The following is a 27284-nucleotide window of genomic DNA, read 5'->3' as shown; positions in this document are numbered from 1 at the left end:
AGATGCCTGCTTCTTGGGAGAAAAGCAACGAAAAACCTAGACAGCATCTTAAAAAGCAGAAACATCACCTTGCCAACAAAAGGTCCGTATAGTTAAAGCTATGGTTTTCCCAGTAGTGATGTATGGAAGTGAGAGCTGGGCCATAAAGAAGGCTGATTGCCGAAGAATTGATGCTTTTGAATTACGGTGCTGGAGGAGACTCTTGAGAGTCCCATGGACTGCAAGAAGATCAAACCTCTCCATTCTGAAGGAAATCAGCCCTGAGTGCTCACTGGAAGGACAGATCCTGAAGCTGAGGTTCCAATACTTTGGCCACCTCATGAGAAGAGAAGACTCCCTGGGGAAGACCCTGATGTTGGGAAAGATGGAGGGCACAAGGAGAAGGGGACGACAGAGGACGAGATGGTTGGACAGTGTTCTCGAAGCTACCAGCATGAGTTTGACCAAACTGCGGGAGGCAGTGGAAGACAGGAGTGCCTGGCGTGCTCTGGTCCATGGGGTCACGAAGAGTCGGACACGACTAAACAATAACATTATTAATTGAATTTATATTCCACCCTGTACCCAGAGGTCTCAGGTGGTTTTTAGAAAAGATCATGGTGGTTCAAAGCTATTTGCATAAGAATGTAAGAAGAGCCTGCTGGATCAGGCCAGTGGACAATTTAGTCCAGCAAGCTGTTCTCACAGTGACCAGCCAGATGTCTCTGGGAAACTGGCAAGCAGAACTCTCCCCTCCAGTGGTTTCCCGTGACTGGTATTGATTGAATTGGCCTAACTAGCTTCTAAAGCCCTGCAAGTTGGTGGCCATCACTGCCTCCTTCTGAGGGAGCAAGTACCATTGTTTGACTATGCGGTGTGTGAATAACTACTTTTTAAAAAATCTGTCCTAAATCTTCCAGCATTTCCCTTCGTTGGATGTCCATGAGTTCAAGTGTTCTGAGGGAGAGAAAAAATTCTCCATGCCGTGCATAATTTTAAAAGCTTCTATCATGTCGCCACTTGCTCTCCTTTACACTAAAATGTCCCAAATGTTGCAACCTTTCTTTGCAGTGGAATCGCTCTACCCCTTGATCACTTTGGTTGCCCTTTTCTAATTTTTTCCAACTCTACAATATCCTTTTTGAGCTGAGGCGACCAGAACTGGGCACAGTACTCCAAATATGGCTGCACCATAGATTTGCATAACAGCATTATTAATGCTGCCTACACGTGCACTTTCACATTAAACTAGTAGTGTTCTTATATAGTAGGAAAGGCTTTAATCCCAATTCCACAAGCATGTAACAGGAAGTCTTCATTACTTTAAGATAACTGCATCCAATATATTAAGCTGTTACCGCCTTAGGTGACACGCTCCTGGTTCATAGCTGTCAACTTTTCCCTTTTCTTGCGAAGAATCCTATTCAGAATAAGGGAATTTCCCTTTTTAAAAGGGCAATGTTGACAGCTATGTCCTGGTTTGCGTCTGTGAGAACAAGCTATACACTTAAGGAAAGAACCATGGGAATACAAGAGAGTTCAACACAGCTATTGAGTCACATCTTACATATTTAGAACCTGGCACTTTCAGTAATGTTTTGTTTTGCCAGCACTCTAGTACATGGCTCCAAAAGAACTCGGAGCCTCCTCTAACAGCTTGGATAGCAAAACCACGCCTACCCTCCACCAGACAACTGTCACTTGCAAGTTTAAAGTGCTACCACTCCTTTTCTCACTCAAAAGGGTGAAGATAAGAATAAAACTCGACACACTCAGATTTCAAATCAAATCTTTATTTTCATTCAAGCCTCAGCTGACATCTTTAGGCAGAAAAAATACCACATCAGAAGTAGCTAGAAAGTACGCCTTATTTAACAACTAGAATGACTAAAGATTACACTTCAAGAATTTCAGTGATACAGAGATCCTTTGCTTTAGTCATGCCAATAGTGCCAAGTGAGGAATATACAGAGAATGAGATGGCTCAGTTAGTGCCCTCGCTAAGGCATTGTACAGTATAAACTGGTATTTGGTGGAGGGGACTGAAGCACAGACAACATTTATGCCACCATAATGGAAGCACCAGGACTGAGCAAATGTTTGATACAAGGAGCGGGATGGGGAAGGAACCTTCACAATGGATCATTTAAACAGCAAAAGAACATTTACCAGGAAATACAAAAATACTTAAGAGGGAATGCTTAACACCCTCAGAAGCTGTGGTTTAAAGAAAGCCAAGAGAATGGAGTTCTTGTCTTCTTAAAGGCGCTACGATTGGCCTGACAGTATGTAAAATAAGTCTCTGAACTTCAGTTTTAAATGTCACTGAAAAGAGAGACAAGTGTGGGCTCAACACATTTGTTCACAAATAACTCTTATGAAGCAAGAATAAGAGGCTTGCTGATCTGCACCTTTTGCTCAGCCTGAAGACTTTGCATTATGGTAAGTAAATTCCTTTTTGTATGATGCATACTTCAAAGCATAGTAACATCTAAACAGTTTCAAACCAGCCTCCATATAATTTTAGCAAAGCAGAAGATTAAATGTTCTTTCACTTAACAGGCATGCAAATCAAACTACCAAATTACACAAGAGTTTATTGTAAGGGATTAAAGGACTATAAATTATTTAATCCGGGACAAGCCTATCATAAACATCTAAGACAGATAGGGGCAAAAAAGTTTGGGAAATCACTCCATCAGAATATTTTACCAAGGGGTAATTTTTTAGTATTCATGTCAAAATGTGGTGAATAGTTTTGCTTTTCAAGCTATGGCATCCCCTTTTTCAAGTACATTGAAGCAATCATATACTAAATTGAAACACTTATTGGCTATTTGTAGAATTTTTTTTTTTCACAGCAAGCAAAGTCACTTACATAATGCAATGAATTTTTTTCAGTGCTTATTTCAGAAAGCTTCCATCTTACGATTGTACAGATTGAGGTAAACAACTGAAGCCTAGAGGACCATTACGATAAGTAGAGACTTATTTCCTAGGCTGTCAGAACTATCCAAGAGTTTCAAGATTTAAATGCTGCACAGGTTTTTTTTTTTTTATTTAAGTCCAGTAATACAAAAAATAGTCACTGGGATGCTTGTCACATTTCTACCTATTCCAGTTGTGAGCTTTTTGTTTAATTGTTCCTTGGTGTAGCCAAACACTAGGACTCTATTCCCTTCTCTGAAAGGGGTCAAATGGTGGCAAAACCTCCTAGTCAAGTAAGTTGTGTTTAGTTAGAATTGCTACAGCCACAAAATAAATGCATTCAATAAGCATTTACTACCTCAGAAGCAACATACTTTTTAAAAAATTAAAGCACTCTTATTTGTAAAGTCCCTAAGGCTGTTTTTCTCCTTACATGCAAGGTGAAGTATACATATAATGGTTTAGAGGCATCAGCTTAGTGTGTGGAAGTATAACATCAATATATCGTTATACACGTGAGGGAGAGAAGAAGCATCAGTGACATTTCAACATTAGTTATTATCAATTTAAGCAAGATTTGGAGATCAGAGAGAAGTTTTTGTAGTGGGTACAAGATCCAAGAACTTAGATCATATACACAACACAATGAATTTGCATGTAAAGTTATGCAACAGCTACCATAATATCAGTTCACAGCAATTTCAAACACACAGGCCAATTCCTCCCAATAGCAATTCACACATTTAACAATAACTTGATCTTTTCAGAGCAAGCACATGTAAAGGATGTGCAAGAGTTAAAGAACAGCCAAGACAAGTAGTAAAAAACACATTTTATTTATATGGAAAAGCTTCAAGTCAATTTTGTTAAAAGGTCAGAGATTATACTGCCCTTATGGGATAAAAAAGTCAGCTGTGAATAGAACAAAATTAGTTACATTTCTTTCTACAGAGTAGTGCAATTAGTTCACATTGCAATAAAATTAAGTATGCAACAGAATCAAAACCAAGTGTTTCTCCATAATCAGTATACTGAGAATTAGAGTGCAAAGTTTGTTTTAAGAAGTTTATCAGTTTATAGAGCATTCCTCTGGGGAGGAATAGTTCACTCATTTAATCGCAGTTGTATTTTTTTTTCAATACTGTGCAGAAAGTCTAAAGTGAGTTGACTTGCATGGTAAATAAAATATAGTCTATACAGTAAAAAAATACAAATTATACAATGAACTAACAAAGAATGAAATTCAAACACAGACTTACAGGACTGACATCTCAAAGACACACAGAATATCTTTTATGTAACACCTAGTTTTTCAGCAAAAATAATTTGGTTGCTCTACAACTGCATTATGGATCTTGTAGGCTGGAGACAGAGATGTCCACGTATCTTTAAAAAACATAATAAATGTCTTTTGCAAAGCATACAAAAAGGATAAATACTCTCATCACAGTCTTCAGGTTAATTTTCGTAGTTATTTCCTTGTTCCAGAAACACACTTATAATGGGTGAAAATCAAAAAGGGCTTCATGGTACACTGAAACAGTAAACTGTGCTCCATTTACTTCTAATTTTGAAAAAACCCTAGAATTTACAGTACTCTGGTATATATGAAAAAGTCTTCAAAGTTTACATTGCATATTTCTGTGTCCATTCTCTTGCATGTCTGTTGTATCTGTAAAAGAAAATAAAAGTGAAAACACACAAGCTTAGGATTCACAGTGTTGCCAACAAATTTATTCAAGGGGTTATTTAACAATCTTATTTGGTTATATGTTACTTATGTTTGCTTAGAAAACAAAGTATAGATTCAAAACACACTTGGACAACTTGAGCAGTGATAAGTAGCAAGCACCCATGCTCACACTTGGGGAAAAGAGCAGGTGCTGAGCAGAAAGCAAAACAGTCCATGGAGGATGCAAAGTCTTAATGTTAACACCTAAGAGTAGCAGATGGTTTTGGTGCATTTTAATGATTCTGCATTTTATAGATACAGTATTTCAAAGTGTGTTGGTTACTGTTATGTCTTATTTATTATTTTCTATTTTGTGTTTTAATATTATTATTATTTCATTCTGAAGTCTTAATATAATATAATAATAATATTATTATTATATCATTCTGAAGCCTTTGGAAGGAAGGGTGATTTGGAAATGCAGCTAATAATTAATGATTTTCCAAGGCAAGAGAACCCCATGATGCACACCTATTGCTTCCATTGTATAATATCATGGCTGTCTGCACACAATCAGTGTGTACATTTGCATCCTTCCTGGTTCGTCAGAGCTTAGGATACAAGCCGAATAGAGAGTTTGCTAGCTCAGCTGAAAAGCTGTGCACAGATAAAGTCACGGGCTGAACATGGTGATGTGGGATGTTATCCATTGATAGTGGAATTTAATAGGCATGACTAATTTAGATTTATTAATTTCATTGGGTCTACTCTGAGTTGGATTTAGTTGACTACAAGACATGAATTGTAACTGATGGACAGTAACCTGATAATGGGCAGCATCCCTATGCAAGATACAGACAGGGGTGCACAGAGATTACAACAAGGGATAATTCCGAAGTACAGACTTTGGAGTAGCAATCTGTAACCTTTACAATGCCTTCATATTGCTACACCTCAACATCTTTCCCCCTTTCTCAATCTTACAATTTAAGAGACAGAAGTTTACAAACTGAATTACAACAAATATTATCTAACACGTGGCAGGATTGTTGCCATCATCCTGAATCAAACGTGTAAACGAATTAGCCTAGTTACCTTCATTAGGCTGAGTATGATTCTTACAGCCAGTCAAACAAGCACCTACAATAACAACCATCTCAATCTGCTCACAAACTAGGATGCCACACAGGTAAAGACAGTGAACCTCTTAGCTAGTCTAAATTAGCTTAAAGTCTAGCTCAAAGCAAGGGAAGTATGCTGAACCACAGACTAAAGATGATATGACTGAACACAAGGTCAGTTTGATGACACCCCGAAAAGTTCAACGAGGTTCTCTTCCAAACATTTGTAGGGACACAAAGGTGGGTGTCCAGAACTTTGCAAAGCAGTTTGTTATCTAGAAATTGGCTCACACATTAAAGCCAATCTGGCAGATCAGTGAACTTTAGGATAAGTAATACATCAGAAAAAAGGAAGGAACAAGGCTGACATGGTATACAAGTTAAATAATTCTACAAACGATAACTGCTACTTCAAACTGAGGAATGCAAATTTAAAATTTTCTACTTCTGTCCTTAGTGGCCCAAGTATGCAAGATGTCAAAATGGAACGCTGTAAACATTCTGAAGTAGTACAATTGTTTGTAAGCTTTTTAAAAAATCCATTTTTATGTTAAAAAAACCTTATGGGTGATATCCAACGTGAGTCCTATTCAAGAGTACACCCGCTGAAATCAATGCAGCTCCTCTGTTGCGTATCACCCTATCACAGTAGTCAAATCGTAAGTGAGGTGAGGGGCTAAGAATATAAAAACCAACTGATTCAGATTTTTAAAAAAATATATCCATACTTACTTTTCCTTGTCTGACTTGTAGATTTGTGCAATATCTGGTACTAAAGGGTCATCTGGATTAGGATCACAAAGTAAAGAGCATATGGACAAAAGAACTATATTAAAAAGAAAAAAGATCAGTTAAAGAGTGTTTATGACATGAATGTGATAGTAAAGGACAAGAGGTAAATGCAAAGTTTTTATCCTTTATAGTAATGCAGATTTTCAAACTTTATTGATATGTCTTCCAAATTAGTAGATGATGTACACAGTCACACAGCCAACGCATCTGGGTATAAGATCCTGTGGAAAACTTTGAAGATCAAACACCTCTCTCTAGATAATGCCTTCCTTTAAACTAGATGCATTTTTCAGCTATAAATCATAATCAGAAACCAGGATGGTGGCGTTAAATTGGGCATAGTATTTCTCCGAATAGTTACCTTTAGATACAGTCAGAGCAGGTGACCACTGTGACCTCAGGATATCAAGACAAATACTCCCATTACTATTTATGTTTGGATGGTATATTTTTGTTGTGAATGCAATCTGCAACAGAAGAATGGTTACATATTTTTACAGAGTTCTAATCACACACACTGTCCTTTTCTTACTCTTTATTTTACTTCTCCATCTGACATCTCTAAAAGCCGAATACCTTGGCTTGATAACAAGTAGTGATACGTTCTGTTACACAATCTGTTACGAATGCACAAGGAGTATTAGTTATAGCTGTTCCCTGGGTAAGATGATATAAAAAGTGCCTTATGGGCTATGTAGAACATGACGATCCAATTCATCTAGCAGCACCTAAATGTAAGCTCCACAGAAAACATACGACCACTTAAGCAGATTTAAGCAGTAATTCCTATTTTAACTTTATATATGCAATTCTAGCAAAGTTAAGACTATCAAAAATTAAGATTAGCAATGGGATAGCGCAAAGATGCATTAAAGCAATTTGCTTATTAAAGGAGTTACAGACCAATAGTTTTAAAAAATGCGTTTGAGGAAAATGGGGTTTGTTGGAAACGTACCAAGGTCAATAATGTCAGAGAAGCTCTGCGCAGAGACCAATAGGTTTATTAAATTTATACATCACTTCCAACTAAAAAAGCCCCGAAGTGATTTACATCCAAAGTAAAATAAAATAGTAAAATCACGAGCATAGTTAGAAATGTGTTTTAACAGAACAATAGGCTAGATCGGTATTCCTCAAAAACCAAGTGTGTGCTTTGTACACTTCACAGAATTTCCTACATCATGGTTATTTTACCTTCCATTGGCAATAAGCTGTGTGTGGAAAGAGTTCCTGGAATAAATAACTAACTTTAAGAGTTTCACAAGGCTCTCGGCTAGGCCCTCTTTAATTCTCTCTTGCTTCAATAAGTTATCTATGCTATTCTATACTGATCCTTCCAATGTATTTAGCCTCAAAACAACGAATACATCAAAACAGATGTCAAGCCCTATTCTAAAAAGCGCATGCTACATTTAATTTTCATTTATATTTGCACATTACACTTAATTCTGAAAAGCACATATCACATTTAAAAGATTACCTTTGGTGGTTTGAATGGGTAGTCTGTTGGAAAATGTACTGTGAGAAAAAAGACTCCCCCTTGATATGCACTATCAGGCTGGAAAGCAAGCAAATTAACAGGGTAATGCTTTCATTCTTCACCAGTGTCTCCCTAGTACACTTTGCCCAAGTTCAAAGCCTTAGTCCTCCTCTTCATCAACAGACATAATCTGTGGCCGCCACACTCTATGTTACAGGAACCCACACCATGCAGGGCATGATGCAAAACCTAAAATGTAGTATTAGGTCATCATGGAATTTTTGCAAATTCTGCTAATTTTTTTTTTTTTAAGAAAGTGTTTGCAGGCTCAGATCTAGTGTGTATAGAAGCATAACCCAGAAGAGGTTTCAAAGTATATTCTGCAGAAATCCCCCCCTGTCTGAGAAAAACAAGTTAAAGAAGTTCAAAAGGCAGAGCATTGAACACATAGAAACTGGAGAATACCACAATGTGATGCACCTTTGAGGGGCAGATTTAAAGTATCTTTCCCCACTTCCTTTTGATCAGGGGGATGCAGCTCAAATTACTGAAGTGTGTGTGTGTGTGTGTGTGTGTGTGTGTGTGTGTGTGTGATGAACTCAATGGCCATATCACTTTTAACCATAGAGAAACAAGTGTATCACTTAAAAAAACAACTCCTCAGTATATTCTTTTTAGGCCACTTCCTTCTCTGCACACCTTAGACCACACACAAATTTCTGACTATATGCATCTTTTTAACTTGAGGTTTTTAAAAGCAAATAGGAATAACAGCCCATTTTATTATGAAGGCATATACCAGAAAGTATATATTAATTAGCAAATTAGGTTTTGAAAACATGCCTATGTAATTCCTATCCAGATATGGCTCTATTTGTTCATATTTGACCTATCATGATATCAACACTATTTTTGTTGAAGATAATACAATAAAATGCAAGCTTAATCAAAATGAACTGTAACAAAGCTGAAACTTGAAAGAGAAAGGTTATAATGATTAGAAATATACTGTACTTCTTGCTACAAAGGAATATAGAAAGGGCAAATTAATTATTTCTATAAGCCATAATTATAAGCCTTGCTATTAAAATATAACCAATGTTATGATACTATGTGATTATGTACCAACTCTATTCTGTATCCTGCTCATTAATTTTTACCCCCCTAATTGTCTTATATGCATTTTGATTGCAAATGGCTCTGTTGTCAATACAAATACGAGTGGGGCTAGAGGATAATCATTTCTAGCTCTGTGTGAAAAACTGAGTATTTTTGAAGCAGTCTCATTTATATAGACTTTTGCTTTCAGATTTCTGTATATAACTTGCACTCATGTCATAGATATTTCTCCCAAACAGAAGGTGTTCAAAAGTTTGAAATAGGAAAGACCTTTCAATTTTATCAAAAGCTTTTCAGTGTTGAGAAATAACAGAGCTGTTTCTTGCTCAGCAATAGAAATAAAATCTATAATATGTGGTTATATGTATTCCATAACTAAAATAACCTTTCATCAGTCTGATTTTATAAATTCATTTTTATGCATAATTTCTGCATGCCTTATGATTTACTAAAATAACACTTGTCTGAAGGCAGCTGCTGGACTGGGAAAGTAGTACATTTACATAAAACAATGTATGACTTCATAGTACAGGAATGTGAATTAGGGAATTCTGAAATAGGGATGACTCTGCCACAGCTGGATATAAACCTAGTAGTAGATTGATCACAAATAAAAACACGAGTGGTCCTTGAACCCATCTTTGTTAGCTCACTTGTTATTTCACATAGCTCTCCACTACCACTGGTCTCTGCAATCCCATCTGTTGGTCCTATTTATTACAGTCTTTGGACTTATCTCTTATATAAAAACATGACTCAGGCTTTAAAAGCAAACAGTACCTTGGCTCAGAGTTCTTGAATGGCTTAATCTCCAGCCCAGCTCTGGAGTTTATTTTTTAATTCCCTATTTTGGCCAACGTGTATAAAGTGTGATAGTGTCTCTCTCGTTGTGTATAAAGTACATCTCTGGTCCACAAATAATCAGAGTCTATTTCCTCCTCACATATGATTCTACGATCTAGAAAACATTGACATCTATTGTCTAGAATACAAAAATCCATTAAAGCTTATTACAGAAGAGGAATCAGAAGATAAGTTATGTATAAATTGCATACTTACAGGTCCCATAATTGTTGCTTGCCAATGGAACACTGAAAAACACAAAATATTATTCACCTTATTAAGTGCTTAAGCATAACAAAATAGGCAAAAGTATCTTGCCATCAACTATAAAGATCTTACAGTCATCTCCAACAGGTCCTGCTGAACAGTGTGCAGGTGGGTCACGTTGCAGATCACTTAGCTCCTACAGGAAACATGAAAACATTTGCAATGTTACTTAAACAAACCCAAGATTAATTATCCAAATGTGGATCCTCTTTAGGTTTGATCAAGTGCTCCCACAATTTACAACAAAAAGGAAAGAAAAATTTCAATGAAGACAGAGTTTTCCAAATACAATAACAACCAATTCAGCATTAAGCACTACAATTAAATTAGGCAGCTGATCACCATACTTTACTGCATATAATTTACACTTCATTTCCATTAACATGTTATTCAACAAGAAAGTATGCATTCCACAATATTTTAGTTCTCAAACGGGAAAAATCTGATGTAGGACATTGGTAAGTGGACTTGAAACTCAAGTTGACCACAATATTGTAGCTTGATCTAGTCTGTGACTTGCAAACAGGAACGCACAATGCATCGTTATTAAAGCATTTTTATTCTGCTATTCAGCCAAAAGATTCCCAGAATGGCTTGCAATAAATGGTGCCGAATGCGAGACAGAATGATCACTTCTCTCCTTCCTCCATGTGCTGTTCTGGGGGTTCCTTCTCTGTGTGTAATGTATCATTCCATTCCAAAGCCCAAACAATAACCTCCATTTCTTTTCCACAATATGAATTCCCCCTTTCAAACTTCCGCTTGATTACGATTTACGAAATGAAGCTTGAAACACTGTGGTGCAGCTCTCTCCTCACTAACCATGTCTGTTGAGGTCTAATGTGGGTGCCCTTCTAACTACCATCAGCACCAGGCACCATGATCAATGATGATGGCAGTTGCTGTCTAGCAACATCTGGAGGCCACCACACTGATGAGCCCTGGTCTAGCACAAACATGGGGAACCTCAGGCCCAGAGGCCAAATGCAAACTCCAGGCACTTATATCTGAGCACACACCCACTCCTCAGGCCACATCTCTCTCTGGCCCTCCATTGCACCCACAGGTACTTTTCCCTGGTTGGAGTATGTCCTTTAACTGCATCTTGCTAGCCTAGATAAAGAAGTTTGGTGTGTGTGTGTGTGTGTGTGTGTGTTTGCTTGCTTGCTTGCTTGCATGTGTGCGCATCTGCAGAAACCTCCAGTTTTTGCTACAAGAGTCAAATTAACTGCTCTGCTGACTTTTGCTTCCACAAGGAATTCAGTGTTTGGATTGAAAGATTCCTCACCCTAACCTAGTTAGGGCCATTGGCAAATGTCTGCCCTCATAGATATTCAAAAGAGCACCAATCAGGTTTTTGTGTTCTCAGTGGAATATAGGGAAGAGGCAGTTTCTTGAGTACATTTAGCCTCATCACTTTAGGTTTTTAAGTTCTCAGTGTTACTTGCTGATCACTTAGATGGGCAATTTTCAATTAGCTGAATTCTCTGCACATCATTTTTGAAGGTGCCATTCATAGGGATGTTGCAGCTGACTTCAATTCTCCAGAATACTGTTCTGGACATTTTGCTCACCCACTGCAAACGTAAGTTTAATGAGTTACTGGTGGCATGCAAAATATAGTTGGTTTGGATATGTGGTTCACCAACCAGCGGTTGATGAGCAGCAGGAAGGTGAGCAAACATAACACCATGCCATCCAGGGGTTCATCCTTATTGGTACAAAATAGATTTCCAGCTATGCTTGAGGGAAAAATCACAGTTCAGGATTATTCACATGAACATTTTTTCTGGGAATATTCATTTGAGCAGAGCATATAGAAGGCATGGATGGGAGTGGTAACTCAGTATCCTGGTACTGTTTGCATTGGCCTCACTGGCATATGTAGGACTCACATGGGACTCTGCTGAATAACTAATGGTATAATGTGGAACATGCAGGATTTGCAGCAGAGAACCTCATAGGAGTGGGAGCTTTTTGTAGCATTGCTTGCACAGGTATTGAGCACCAGCAGGTAAAAAGAATCTTGCCACCCCTGAATAATTGAGATGTTTCTGGGCTTCAACCAAGTACAGTAAGTTTTTAGAGAAGTGAACAATTTTAGGGATGTTTGGTTTCATCTGAAGCTGGAAACTGTAAAGATGTCTTCCTCTGCCTCGAGTACTGCTGCTTTGTTTAAGAGCTTGCTGGCTTCAATGTTCATGACTCATGGTGCTTGGAAATCTGACACTTGTGGATCCTCTCTCGAACTGGTAATATCTGGCTTTGCACATATAACTTGTTCTCCCCTCTCAGTGAAACCTGAGCCACTTAGATTAAAAAGGGAACTGCACTTCCAAAAGATTTTGCCATTGGTTTATTCGGACAAGTGTATACTTGAATGACCTCACTGGACTGGCATGCAACTCGTTTCTCTGAATAAAATTAGTTGCAAGTAGATAGGTGAGAGCTCTTTTCTGAAGGTCAAGGAAATTATTATGTGAGAGTAGCACGCCAGCTACTATATTCAGATAACAGAGCCAATAGTTTTCCCAAGATTGTTTGGAGAAGGGCAAACTGATGTTTTTCTGGCTGCCATTTGGAAAAAGAGGATTCTTCAAAATAATTTAAATAAGTTTGAGAGAAGGGCAAATTTTGTCAGGCTTATACATGTCTTGCTCACCTATGGTAATTAAGCATCATTCCCAGGTGACCAAATAGGGAAGCTTTTACAAACTGGGTATGATATAGCCAAAGCTTGAGTACTTTATTTTCTTTTATTCCAATGATAGTCTCTAGTTTAAATCAACAGAAATACTTAACTTTCGTTCACTGTAATTGCTGAATGTGCCTTGTGATAGCATATGTACTGCCTTTTGAACTGAAGCTGACTAGAAGGGGAGGAAGGGAGAATTAGGGGGTTGGGAAACCTTTAAAATAGTTTAAATAACTATTCACTAATGTTGCTGGCGATGACAGCGCTGTTATCTTTTGTAAATATAGAACTGCCTGAAACTCAGTCTTGATGCTGTTTGTTACAAATTATGCTCATCTTCTAAACTCTAGTCATGACTTTTGGTTCCAAATTTAGCACTGCCTTTCAGGCAAGAAAGGCTTTAACTACTGGCAGTACAGCTCTTTAAATGGGTTCTGTTAATTAAAAAAATAATTCCCAGCTGCTGCCATATTGGGACATAGCAAAGAGGAAACTAGTTTGCATCAAGGTGAGTTCAGAGACGATAAATAAAAACTGATGGATCGTATCATTTTCCATTTAACATTACAAACAGTAAATTTGGAAAAAGGGCTTGTTAAACATTTTTGTTGTGACCCTTTTCAGAAGCGCAGGTACATAAAGCTTGCACCAAGTAACAACAAAACTATTTTTTAGCCTAACAGACAAAAGGTGGTATCCTACTAAGTTCTACTTAAAGTAGGCTCGTAGACTTTAGTTGTGCATAAACCATTGATTTCAATGGTCCTCCTCTGAGTAGGATACCACACAGATTGTGGGAAAATGTAATGCTAAACAGCGAAGATGTAAATTTTGACTGATACACTGCTAGGAGAAATTGCTCCTTTTTAGAATTATAGAAAAGTAGTGCTCATTCATAATGGTACACGAACTTGAAAACAAGACTATATACAAAGGCAACTGGCCAATTCTAATTGAAACCTGAATAAGCTCATAATTTTTTTCTGCATTGAGCTTAACAGTTAATATACACTCAGAAGCGCCTTTCAGCCGAGGACTGATTTGTACATCGAAATTAACCATTTATTTTTGAGTAGCCGATGGGCATGAACAATTTGTCATGAGGGAAAGTAATGGATTTTGAGAATCAAAATGCCTATTCAAGGAAATAGCTCCTGTGATGTTTCATGAGCTTAGAGATGCGAGCGGAAAGGAGGCAGCTAGCAGAGTTAGGAAGAGGCACAGAGTCTGCCAGCAGGCTCCCTACAGAAGCAGCTGGTTCCAAGAGGCAAGAGGCTATTGTTCTGGGAGGATAAGGCCTTGTTGAGGCTTTCTACCACCTGCCTGAGTGCCTGCAGCTGCTCAGGGCACCACCAAACCATCACACCTTGCACTGGTGCTGGTGCAGGCTGCCCTGAAGGGGTGATACCAAAGCACTTTCCCCCCTCTTTGGATTGCATCTTTAGGATATGTTGAGGGCAAAGGTTCACCCTCTTTTAATCGTTTTATAGGTTTTATGTTCTGTATTTGTCTTTTCCTCTGGGGGGGGGGGTTGTCATGTTCCCTCCTTAAGGCCAGATGGTACTTCCCCTTTTCCAGGGAATCATTCATCACTCCCTAAGACCCACCCAATCAGCTCTCTATGGTTAGCCAAGGCAGGCAAGGCTCAAGGGGGCAGGCGGTTAGCTGCACTTCTTCAAGCAGCTTGCTCAGATCCTCAGGCTGCAATAATCCAAGCTGATCCAGTACAAATGGAAGAGACAAGGCTCTGGATGCCTTGATTAGACGTGCTCTAACTATGGCACTCAAAACTATCCAAAAATCTGAGCCACCTTGTCCCTTGATTGTTGTTAGCCGCCCTGAGCCCGGCTTCGGCTGGGGAGGGCGGGGTATAAATAAAATTTATTATTATTATTATTATTATTATTATTATTATTATTATTATTAAGCACCCTGCAAAGTTGCCCCAGGAACCTTTCCAGATTGTAGCCACGGAAGACGGTTTTGTATGATGAGAGCTGTCTTGTGTCACCCATGCTACATCTAGGCAAAGTTGCTGGGAGTTGTCATCAGATTTTGAATGAAGTGCCAACAATATGCAGGTGACGCTCAGCTCTGTCTCTGTGTTCCATCTGAAGCGGGAGAGGTGGTTGATAAGCTGTATATGGGACAATAAACTGAAGTGGAATCCTGAGAAGACCGAAGTGTTGTGTGTCCCAAGTTCTCACGTCCGGGAGGTGGCGAGACAGCCTATTCTGGCCAGGCCTGCACTCCTCCCCTGGAGTGCAGCATCGCAAATACTCCTGAATTCAACACTGCCAATGGATGCTCAGGTAGTCTTGATGGCTAGGAGTGCTTTTTTTGAACTCCAACCAGATCGCCAGCCACGGCTCCTTTCAGAGAGGAATGACTTGCTTACTGTACTCCATGCTCAGGTATCTTCCGGACTGAACTACTGTAATGCACTCTCTATGTGGCCGTCCTTGAAGAACATTCAGAAACTTCAATTGGCCCAAAATGCAGCAACCAGATTTAGGTATCACATAACCCCTGTTTTAAAACAGCTGTGTTGGCTGCCAGTTTGTTTCTGGGCCAAATTTAAGGTGGTCACATTATTGTTTAAAGCCCTAAATCGCTTAGGTCCTAAATGGAGGAAAGACCACCTCCTTCCCTACAGATGCTCTCTGGTGTTAAGATCAGCAGAAGAAGGCCTCTTCGTAGTTCAAGCCCCCTCAGAAGCATTGTCTAGGACTAGATCATATGCCTCCCTCTCCACTGAGGTGCATCTGACAACTCCAGTATAAAGCTTTCTGCAAATGCTGAAGACACACCTCTTTCCCCTGTCCTTTGACTCCTCAGATGTATATTGTTGGAACCCACCCTATTTTTGCGACTGTAAGATGTTTAAATTGTTGAAACCTGCCTTGGCATCTAAGCACAACTAACTTTGGATTCAACCTTATAATCAAACCAATGAACTGAGATCAGCACTAATACAGTATCCTGGAACTTAACAAGATCACCTGGGGATTCACTGGGAAATTGTGGCCTAAAGCTGCAAAGTGATATTTGTTTATTTTTCTTTATCATGACTCCTGTTTCAGTTATGCTTTCAAAGCCATTGAGTGGTTCACAATGAAGAAATAAGCCACATTGAAAAGATGTTCTCTGCTTAACGAATCACCAGGTAATTTTGTTATATACTTTCATAGAAGAGCACTGGTGGGATCTTCTTATGCTTTAACAGACGGAGGATGAGTTTGTCTATTTTCATAATGCTTGAGAGTCTGTTTTTTTAAAAGGATGACACAGCAGCTGATTTAGATGACTTATCATGAGTAGGATCATTCTTGCAAAAATATGAGTGTGTTCTGGTCCTTGCCTGCTTCTAACCACTCACAATATGAAAAACAGTATTTAAAAATTGGTCTAGGTCTATACCTATCACTTCTTTGCTCCCTTGTCCATACTACAGCTGTCTTCTTGACCCACATTTGAATCCAAACTGGATGCTTTCTTTGGAGGAAATGGTGTAACACTTTTAGCTGAATTCTCATCACCAAGGGCTTCAGTTTCTATCTCCCCATGCACACACTTTTGATAAAAATGACAGCAGTGGTGTTTGTTTTGTCACCATGTTAGTGCTGCTACTTGTGCCTGGGTTAGCTATAATTCCTGCTCAGAATCCTCTTATCTGACACTGGAGTCGGTCTGTCTGACACAAGCAAGGAGCCCTCTCTGCAGTGCCCTCAAAACAAGTAATGGCTATTTTGCTCCTACAAGCTGAAGTAATGGACATCACCTTGGATGGCTTTAAAAGAGAATTAGACAAATTCATGGAGGATGAGGCTATCAATCTCCATGTTGTACAGAATGCCTCTGAATGCCAGTTGTTGGGAATCACAAGCAGGGAGAGTGATCCTGCACTTAGGTGCTGCTTAAGGGCTTCCCATAGGCATCTGACTGGCAACCATGAGAAAGGGATAATTGTCTAGATGGGCCTTTGGCCGTATCAAGCTGGGTTCTTCTTATGTCATCATCTGTGTTATCTGCAAACCTCAAAACCTATGCCAAAGTTTTGTGCTGGTTTTGTGTCATAAGGATGGGATTTTGTGTTACAAATGACATACCCAGTGGTGGGTCCTAAGAAAGAAAATCAGGACTATTTCACACCTAAGAATCAAATGCATTTCTCTACAATAAGTGACTTCCAGCATGAATAATTATTTGCAAATATACTTTCCAGAAATATTTCATGGATTAAAATATTCCCCCATAATCCTGATAAGAGTAGCTAGAATGAAATTTTTAAAGAAGTATTTCTGAGTAAAATTTGAGCTATGAGCAAATTAATTCCAGCAGAAAGGAAATAGCTCCTTATGGCCAAAGCATCTTCTCTGCTGTAGCATTTTCAACAAGAGAATTTGTAATAGAAATGTGGATGTGTACTGCCCACCGAGTCCTAGACAGTGGTTCTGCAGATGAGCTGTGTGAATGATTCACTGAGTTGCCAACCACAAATAGAGCCTGCAGTTTAAAATTAGCACCCTAATAACCTCTCCGAAGTTCCCAGAGGTTTACTGAACAACTTGGCACTTCAGTACAGTTGAGAAAACACAACAGTGCTTTTTCAATTTACACCACAAAAATACTTCCAGTGTACCCGAGGTAGGGAGATGGGACTGAGAACATACATGGTACTGCCGGGCTGCAAATTGTTAAGACAGATTCTGCTTCAATAATGTTATAGTTCCTTCCTTTTAAACCATTTTCCTTGCCACTCCCCCAAACCTCCAATGTAGATTCAACACATCAAATTCCCAGCCGCTGGACACTCGTGAACAAACTACACCTTCCTCTCTGACCAGATACAGAACTATGGAAAATATTAGTCAAAGCAAAGTGCTTTGACTACTTGAGGGATGTTATAGAAAAGCTTAATGTTGTTATTAATCGGCATGAACAATTCATCCATGTGTAAGAATGATGCATGGAATCCATGGGATGTACCCTTTTCACACACTTTTCCAGTGTATTTTGGTGTATTTAATGTGTAGTTTATATTTTAACAACAACCACAAGCAGGGGGGAAGCAGGACTGGGGCATGCAGAGACAGGGTTCAATGCTCCCCTCTGACATGCCCCTTAAGCTGCTATTAACTTCAGGAGGAAAGCTACCATTGGTGGCAGTGGAAAGCATTACTTCCATGGCTAACAGGATCTTGGGCAGGCAAGAGATTTTTCAATCAAATCACAGTATGTGTGTAGTTAAACCAGTAATCCCTGCAGTTCTGATTGTGATTGGGGCCCCTAGGGATGTTGTCATAGGAAAACACATACTTGTTCAATGTATTCATGTATTTAACATCAAATCATCTTTGGCCCTCAAGACTCTGCAATAGCAACATCAGTAATAGTTTATTTAACTGGGCAAGCAGTAGGCTTCCATGAAGACCTGCACTCTAAAATCAATTAAGCTAGCTGGTCTAAATCCAAGATCCTGGTTTCACGCACTCTTTACCTATGTTACACAGGAAGGAGAAACCAGTCTAGAATACAACTGCCAGAAGCACATTAAGTTAGAGGGCATTAGCCTTGCTAGGCCTCCCAATCTGGATGTCGTATGGCATCTGGCATGGGCAAAGTAAAAGCCACAACTGGAAAGCACCAACTGAGAGTTTAAAACTGCACTCTTGATTGTTCCTTTGTAAGCTTGACTTCCATTGGGCATTGTTTAAATTTGGTGCCAAATGCAAGCTGTGCTGCTTTCGGTCTGCATTGGTTCCACACAGGAGCTTCCAATTTATAGTCACAACAAGTCCTATCATTCCTGACTCGTGGCCATGCTTGCAGAGGCTGATGGGAGTTGGGAGTCCAACCTCGGTAGGCCATCATGCTGATTATAATACCCTGCTCTATCTAGTGCATTCATTTGCTGACAAGTCTACTTCATTTCCTCATCAAGTCAGTCACCAGCTGCCAGTTGCACAGGGTCCTTTCAAATTATCAGCACACCTTCTCTCACATATTAGCTCACTCTTCTAAATAATGACTTTCCTGAATACACCATATATCACTAGGTGGATCAAATTAGTATTAAAGCTGTGCTTTTATGACAGAAAACCTATTTCTGGAAAAGGACCTCATACAGGGCTATCTGAGATAGAAACCTATAATACAATTTTTGAAAGTATTCTGACAATACTCATTAAACATAAAAACTTACTATAATGCAATCTCACACAAAACACAATATGAAAGATTAACGTTCAGCATAACTTTGCAGCTTTACCTCTCAGCAGGCACTTCACGTTAAGACGTGTACATTAGTAGAAATATTAATCTCAGCAAGGACTTGAGCTCCATGTACTCTATAATGCCCCCAGCTATTTTTAAAATACAGAACTCCTCCTAGATTAATTGTTTTTATAACTCTGAGATGGAACATGTTGAGCAGAGTTGCATAGACATTTTCAGTAACAAGTGCCAGAGGGTAGCTGCTAATCTGCAGAGGTTTGGTGAATAACCATAATATGCATTGAGTTTTTTTAAAATGAAGCAGATGCCAAACCGCACTTGTTAGTCATGTTCAGCTGTTTTACATATTACTCAAAATTGTTCACTTCCAGCATATATTTTTTTACCATGGCTTGAAAAACTTCTCGATATTTGAACTTTTTGAGTTGTCCTTTCTTACCCTCTGATTATGAGATCCTTTAATATTTTAGCATTATGTTTTTCAGTTTAGTCTCCATGACTAGGAGCTGTTTATTTGGCAGTTTTGTTACACCAGAATTCTACAAATGTTTCCCCATAGAACGTAAAAACAAATTGTGAATGGACATCTCTTTAACAGTGAGACCTTCGAGGAGCCACAGTTATACTTTAAAATTGTATGTCACTGTTCCTCCAAGGAACCCAGGAGAGTATATAAATAGTTATCTAATTTTACCCTCACCACCACCTTGTTAGACCAAGACACAGTGGCTTGCCTAAGGCTGCTTAGTGAACAGCTGAACAAAGATTTGAACCTGGCTCTCCTCAGTCCAAATCCAATACACTGTCCGTGACATCTCAACTGGCTACATCTCCCTGCTACATCTCTTCCCTTCTTAAAAATATTTACAACCAACACTAGTGTAAGTCATTATTTAACTTGGTTCCCGTAATTTCACAAGATAGAATTTGGAACTATTAGATTATGTGCTTGTTAAACACTTCAATCCAGACTTAACATGAATCTATACATTTTTTCCAACCACCTTGTTTTTAAAAGCCATGTGCTTTATTTAGAAACCCAAGTATTATTCTGACTTGATGCAATCATTCAAAGTAATTTTGTTTGGCTATATACTTCACACAACTTACATGTTTGCTTATCGTACGCTGCCCTTGCAAATGTGGCCCATACTTTGATAACCACAGTGCTCAGTTTCTCTTAAACCTCTTGTTAAAAAGGAACTTTCTGCATGTACAATTTGATGGTGAGGCCAACTGGCTTGGCCAATGCCTTTCTGACAGTGCACCCTAAAACATGGTTCTGGTATCCTCTGCAGTGCAGAAGAGGTTCTATACCTTTCACATTGGCATTCCTCATCAGATAGGGAAAGGCTTCATGGAAGATAGAAAGCACTGGTAATGACAAATGTATTTCTATTAAACTTACCACAAATTCCTTATGATGGCTGCCTTTAAGGCAGCAGATAGAGAACATAAGCCTGCTTTTTTGGTTATCAAGCAGATATTCCAACCCCTCCTGAACCCTTATCCTTATGGCTGTGCTGAGACACATCCCACTTTCAGAAATCCTACCACTTCATTTTAAGTTGACAGGCACCTTAACGTGGAACGTACCTTCAGATATAAATCATTCCCCACATGCTTTTAGGGATTCACTGTCAAATTACTCTTTGGTATAGCTCCCCTTCCCATCCCTTGTAAAAGTGTGTTTTAATTTGTTATTAGTTTATGTGGGCGCAGAGGGTACCGAGTGTATTTTGTTTTGCAAAGCTTCTCAAGCACCAGCTGACAGCTGGGTGGAGGGTGAAGTGCGCTAATTATTATATTACTTCCAGCTCTAGAACATAACCATAGTTAACCATTGGAGGCTGAACACAAGCCGCATTTGCCATTTATGATAGCAGCATGTCAGCCTTACTGCATAACGTCATCTACAATTAGTAGGGATCCTTGTGTTGCCTTGTAAGATTCTGTCCCGGAAAGTGTAAAATTCCGTAACCCTGAAGGGCAGCTGCATCGACAATAGCTCTCCAAATGTCTCTCTCCCCCCCCCCCCCATTTTACAACCTTTGTCTAAATCACTGCTCTTTTACAGCCAGATTTACTGCATTCCTCATTAGTATTTTATCACTTGGGAGTCTGGCTTGCAGTCACTTGCCCTGCCTGTTTAGGAGGGCTTTGGGGGGTGAGAAAAGAATGGAAGTCAAGATGACGCTTAGCAACAGGGTTTTCAGAGTAGGTTCTTCTGTTACCTGGAGCCAGTGAATCACTGAACCTTCCCCTCTACTGCTTAGGTAAATGTCTGGTCCTGGTCCACAGGTGAGAAGCTTACCCTGCAACAACCTGCCCATGCCATAGTCAGTCCTTCTGAAAGTGGGCCAGACCTCAAAAAAGAAGATCTGCAACATGGGACTTCTCACCTTACACCATGGTGAATAAAGGAGAAGTGCTGCAGCAGCTCCCTCACCACTGGGGATGCTGGCTGATGAGAGGCAGAAAGGGGCCCATTTTTGGTCCTGATGATGTCATCCACTATCTATTCCAGTCATCTCCCTCCCTGCTTTAGCAGGACACTTATTTATTTAACATTGCTGACACAGCAGTAGCTGCCATGGTCTTACAAGCAACAGAGTGAACAGAAATGATTTGCCCCGCCATTTGTCATTCAAGCTGCAGACTGTGCAAGATTTTTATATTATCCATCTTGTTTATTTCAGCACTAAAGAAGCTAGCGGGTGGTTCCTTTGCTGTACTGTACTGAAGAACACCATTCAGAATATGCTTGTTCTTCACAGACCATCACATTTTCTTACCTTCTAGCTATGTCATGGGGAGATAACTGAAAAGCTTTCAAAGTGAAACTTAACTACTATATTTCTGGTCACACAATGCAGTGAAGTTCTGCATGCAATTGGGGGGCAAGCAAGGCACACAATGGTAGTTTTGCTGAAGCTTCCTCTTCAGGTACCTGCACTACTCAAAAAGCAACCTTCTCTTAAGCTACAACTGTATTCATTATTATTTTGACTATGCTATTAGCACACACGGTGCCTTAGAGAGCAACGTAGGCAAAAACTGATAGGCACCCACCCCAAAGAAGAATACAAATAGAAAAACAGAGGGACAAGAGGATGAGCAGGAATAGATGCTTACCAAAGAATGTGGGTGATGCATATTCAAAACGGAAATTGAACTTTAAATATATATTAATTTAAAAGAGTTGCCTCTTCAGCAGAGAGGCCATTTCAAAGAAAGCTTCCAAAATCTTACTCTATTCTGGTATTTTCAAGGACAACTAAAGAAGCACAAGGAACTACTCACACTTCCCAGACCACAGTTTAAGAACCAATACATTAACCAAACCCTGTAATCTAGCTTAATAGTGTAAAAGGCATAGGGCCAACAGCGAAGCAGCTTAAAAGATGCAACTTTTAATACAAATCCATTTAAATACATGCTTGTAAGATTCCTACTCTACTTTTCCACTATGAAAAGGCCTCAGGGCTATTTACAACCAGCATTACAATAAAAACATGTCAAATATCAAAATGCAGCATACTATTTTACAAAACCCTTTATATTATAGTAAAAAAATATTGCTTTTAATTAAAGGCTTGGGTAGCTAAGATAGTCTTGCAGCACATTCCTATGCATAGTACTCAGAAGTAAGTCGCAATTAGACTTACCCTGAGGTTGTGTAAAAAATGACAGCCATAGCCTATCACTGAAATTATAATGGAGAGTTCCAGCCACATATAGTTTGCTTCTTGTCACTGACCGGGTAGTAGGGTTGAAGTCTGACTGATCAAGTGTCATCAGTTATTGGTCAAATACAAATCTATCAGAAGTGTAACAAGAGAAAGTATTTTACAATGACAAAGACTTCTGTCTCAGGTCCTAAAGTTCAGCTGACCAAGATAGGAAAAGTGCTGAGAATACAACAGAAGAGAATACTACAGACCAATCATGAATAATCTTATGATACTGACTAAAACTATCCAGGCTCATTCCAGAATACAGGGAAGCAAAGGGTAGTGTTTGCCTCCCTCGTCATGAACATTTCAAATCCAGCACAGGGTGAAAATACTATTCCTTTGTTGATCAGATGCCTTGGAATAAGAGCTGCTCCATCTGTGCTTGACACACATAATGGATGCCCCTCAATCCAGTGTTGGTTGGTATTTACCTTGGCTAATCTCTTAAGGGAGAGTCTGAAAGGCAATGAGACTAGTAGACACAGCACCCCTCAATATAGGTGAACTGCAGAAATCATACCAGCATCCAAAATTTACTCTTAAGTTGTGGTTGAGCAGAACCAGGTAGTTCTGCTCATCCCTTGTTAAAATGTGCAACTGAATTAAAAATACCTATTTCACTCTCTATGCCAGTGGTTCAAAACTTTTCTCCCATGGACTACTTGAAAATTGTTAAAGGTCTTGGTGGACCACTTAATTTTTTTCCTGCCTATCATAGCAATTGTAGTGCATTGTGTTAGATATTGTTGTGCAAGTTTAAATTGTATTTTTACAGACATGCTGCAGACCACCTGAATGAAGCTCGTCTGCAGACCACAGTTTGGGAACTCCTGCTCTATGCATTAAGAACATCTGCAAGGGAATATTTCCTATACCCAAAGTGCCTTTGAAGCGAGTCCTGATTTCAGTGGGGCTTACTTCCAAGTAAATGTAGTTAGGATTGCAGCCTTGGCACATTTGTAAAATGCCCTAAGCAGTAAGCTGCTCCCAGAACAACAAAGTAAAGCTGAAGAGTTGTAAGAACAGCCCTGCTGGATCAAGCCAAGCCCTATCCTGTTTCCCACAGTGGCCAGCTAGAAGCCTGTAGGATGCCCACAAACAGGGCAAAAGGCCTCTTGCACTGTTGTTCCCCAGCAACTCTTATCCAGAGGCCTATTACATCTGATCCTAGAAACAGCATATAGCCTTCATAACTAGGTGCCATTGATAGCCATACGTTTGTCTCTAATCTCTTTTGACAGCTATCTAAGTTGGTGGTCATCAGCACATCTTATGGCAGTGAATTCCATAAATTAGCTATGCAATGTATGACAAAGTACTTTTTCCTGTCCTAGATCTCCTGTCAAAGAGAATCTCCCAAAAGTCAACTGACTGCGTCTGTTGCAATGAGACATCACCTTGGGTAGACAATGAGTCAGAGATGTCAATTCTTCTTGGAGGTTGAACATAATTTCAGAAATGGTGTTAAGTAGCTCCCCCTTATCTACATTCACAAAGAAACTGTGTTAAGTGACACCAATTGCTGATAGCTGTAACATCTATAGAGCTTGCCTCCTTTTTGGCAAACCTTCAATTTCTCAGTCCTTCACCTTCCCTAGCTTTTCACTGTTAACATTCACTTGACGAGGACAACATTTGAATATCCCTTTCTTTTTTTAGACTATTAGCAAGTACTGAAGCATATAATTCATGTGGAAAACAAGTTAGAAACAAGAAATCCTCTCTCCATAAATGGCAATAGCAGCAATGGGAAATCAGCCCACAGGTAGAACACAGGGACATTTCAAAGCAAATGGACCACAGAATGCTCTTTCAGTGAGGCAGGTTCTAGACCCCTAATATTTGGGGGCAGAGATGGAGCAACCTGTGGCCCTCCGGATTATGTTAGACTCCCAACTCTCATCAGTCCCAGCCAGTATGGCCAATGGTCAGGATGATGGGAACTGTCATCTGTCCCCATCCATTTTAGGGGAATACACAAAGTTACATCCTGTTATCCCAAGCCACAAGTCTCTCTCTGCCCTCATTACATCAACCAGAAAGCATTGCCAGCACGGTATCCATGTACACGCCCAACTGCTACTAAGAATTAGCGTTTCAACAAACCTACAAGCTAAATGGTAGAGCAGGAGCCCACCCGCTTAACACATTTTTAATTAATGTGTGGATTGTGTCATTATATGGTCTACTCACTAGGTGGCACTGAACTTAGCTATGTTTGGGGAAAATCTGGAGCTTCTTGTTTTGGAGACAAATGAGTTCTTATCTAGTTTCCTCACTGGTGTGAGTCCTCCAAACCTTCCAGGACAATTGGCTTGAATGTGAACTAGTTAGGTTTAAATATCATACTGTTCTAGCTGCATACTAACTACTGCATTAATACTTATTCCTGCTTTGTAATGGAAGAAGTCCAGAACATGGCTGGAAGAGCTCACACTGAACTCCCCTTGCCAGCATTGGCCCAATTTCCCAAATGCTGACCATGGTGTGGGGAGAAGCTGCAGAATGAACTTCTCACACTATCCCAGCCACACACACAAAAATCTATCCCATGCCTGTGGAGCAACGTAATGACATCTCAGTATGCATTTCCCCAAGCATTCTTTTGCACCCGTTTCCACACTTGGCAGACTGGAATAAGACAATTCACTAAGACCTTACTTCTTGTTCCTGGGCTACATTACTTCAGATTGCTGCTGGGTCAGGAGCCTCTGTATGTGCAAATGCTCTCCTGGGGATTTATTATTATTTGTTGAATTTATATCTCACCTTTCCACTAACTGGTGGCACAAGGCGGCTGATTATGACTATAGCATAAACGCAAATGCAAAGAGCAATCCTGGATGCTAAACCATTTCGATGGCCTAACTAGATACGATAACCCTTGTCTTCCTGTTCTGATGTGATGCGTGCGTGTTGTGTGCGGAGGGTGGGTAATAAAATAAGCACACGCTGTACCCCTCCCATCCAAAGTGGTACAGTCCAGGAAAAAAAGCTGCTATACCATTGTATTGGTACAAACGCGAATATATAAGGCTTGCCTATTTGGGGGGGGGGCGGCCTGTCAGCTTAACGAAGGATTTTTCAGTGGCCCCCAAGCGCTTGCTAAACCATTGCAGAAACAAGACGGGGCCCTTACGGCTTCCCTGAAGGTGTCCGTGAAAATGTACATGCCATCTTCTATATATAAAAAGGGGGGCGGAGGGTGGTCTCAACCGAGCCCCCCCCCCCGCCCTTAAGCCCCTCCATATAGGCCCACATCCCCCCCTCAGCCATCACTCCTCCGGCCCCTCGCGAGACCTGCGCATCCCCTCAGCCCCAAAGCGCGCTCCTCGCCTGTCTATTACTAACCCCCCGAGGCCCGGGCGGCTCGAAGCTCACCCAGTTCCCAACGGACGGCGAGCAGCCCAGCCCGGCCCACTCGGGTGCTCTCACCTTCTGTATCCGTTTCAGCGCCATGGGGAGCCGGGGATGCGGGCGGGCCGGTCTGGGGAAGCTGCGAGAGGGGGGAAGAGAGAGGAGGAGGCGGCGACGGCGTTGGCTGCTCCAGGAGGGGGCCGGGCTCTCACGGGGCGTGTTAAGGCCGAGGCCGAGGTGCCTCTCCGCTCCCAATCGAAGGGTCTTTTGTTTCCGCTTCTACTAATAGACTTCCACGCCCCGCCCACCGCCTCCTGACGCCCCCGCGCTGCATTCTGGGGCGTGTAGTTCCAGTGGCGCCCCGGCGGCTGCTGCGACCCCCGCGGGTCTGCTCCGGGGAGGTGGGTGATGACGGCAGGACCCGGAATTGGTCGGGAGCAGCCCCCCACGCGGCAAAATACTGGGTTGGGGATAGGGGGGAGGATGACATTAAAGGTTAAGAGCATGACTTGCTGCTACATGGCACCATAGGCATCCCTCCTCCGCAAAATATGATTTGAAGCTCCATAAGTAATTATTGCATATACAGTATTCCGAGAAGAGGTAGGTCAGCAGGGAAACACGGTGGAAGCCATTAGATGGGGCCTGAATTTTGTTGTGCTTCATGAGAGAAACCAGCAACTGGAAAAGAGCAAGGCACAATTCTTTTGGTCTAAAAAGACAGAGGCCTCAGAGACAAAGAGAGCTGTGTGATACTTTTATTTAAAAGTTGATGTTGGCTTAGAATATAGTTTGTTTGACGCTGTGTAAGTAACTCAGCTGTCTTGAAGCAAGCAGTACAGTGAGTGGAAATGCACCTATGGGTTCTGAAATTGCACCCTTGAATCTCTGAAAGCAATATTTACTTATTTTTCCTGCTAGACTTTCTGTACCTTTAAATAGCTGCATGGCAGACAGACAATCAACATCTCCATTAAGCAGCCTTTCCCATCCTGGTACTATCCAAACGTTTTGGACTTGATAACTCATCAGCACCAGCCAGCATAGCTTGTTGGTG

The 27284-nt window shown here is 40.3% G+C and overlaps 1 protein-coding gene across 3 annotated transcripts; it reads right to left on the bottom strand.

Moving 5' to 3' along the window:
- Nucleotides 1-1756: 1756 nt before the first annotated feature.
- UBE2D1 (ubiquitin conjugating enzyme E2 D1) lies at nt 1757-26536 on the bottom strand. Of its 3 annotated transcripts, none has more exons than XM_081192462.1 (7): nt 26252-26536; nt 10274-10337; nt 10151-10182; nt 7973-8050; nt 6854-6959; nt 6433-6526; nt 1757-4579 (listed from the first exon to the last, which is right to left on the bottom strand). In XM_081192462.1, exons 1-7 carry the CDS (start codon nt 26327-26329, stop codon nt 4534-4536), a joined length of 498 nt encoding a protein of 165 aa, XP_081048588.1. In that variant the 5' UTR covers nt 26330-26536; the 3' UTR covers nt 1757-4533. The 3 variants fall into 3 exon arrangements, with proteins under 3 accessions (XP_081048588.1, XP_081048589.1, XP_081048590.1); XM_081192463.1 differs by having other exon boundaries at nt 26306-26524; XM_081192464.1 differs by lacking the exon at nt 10274-10337 and having other exon boundaries at nt 26306-26528.
- Between the last annotated feature and the right edge of the window lie 748 nt (nt 26537-27284).

Source organism: Podarcis bocagei, assembly GCF_964188305.1.
Source record: "Podarcis bocagei genome assembly, chromosome: 4".
In the NCBI taxonomy this organism is placed as follows: domain Eukaryota; kingdom Metazoa; phylum Chordata; class Lepidosauria; order Squamata; family Lacertidae; genus Podarcis; species Podarcis bocagei.
The sequence above is the reverse complement of the archived record's forward strand: the minus strand, read 5'-3'. Positions and strand labels throughout refer to the sequence as shown.

Coding starts and splice junctions, on each gene's coding strand:
- UBE2D1 (XM_081192462.1), bottom strand. CDS start 26,329: ATGGCGCTGAAACGGATACAGAAGGTGAGAGCACCCGAGTGGGCCGGG. Junction 6,960..7,972: donor ACCCATTCAAACCACCAAAG/GTAATCTTTTAA, acceptor CTTCTGTTGCAG/ATTGCATTCACAACAAAAAT. Junction 6,527..6,853: donor TGCTCTGACTGTATCTAAAG/GTAACTATTCGG, acceptor TTTTTAATATAG/TTCTTTTGTCCATATGCTCT.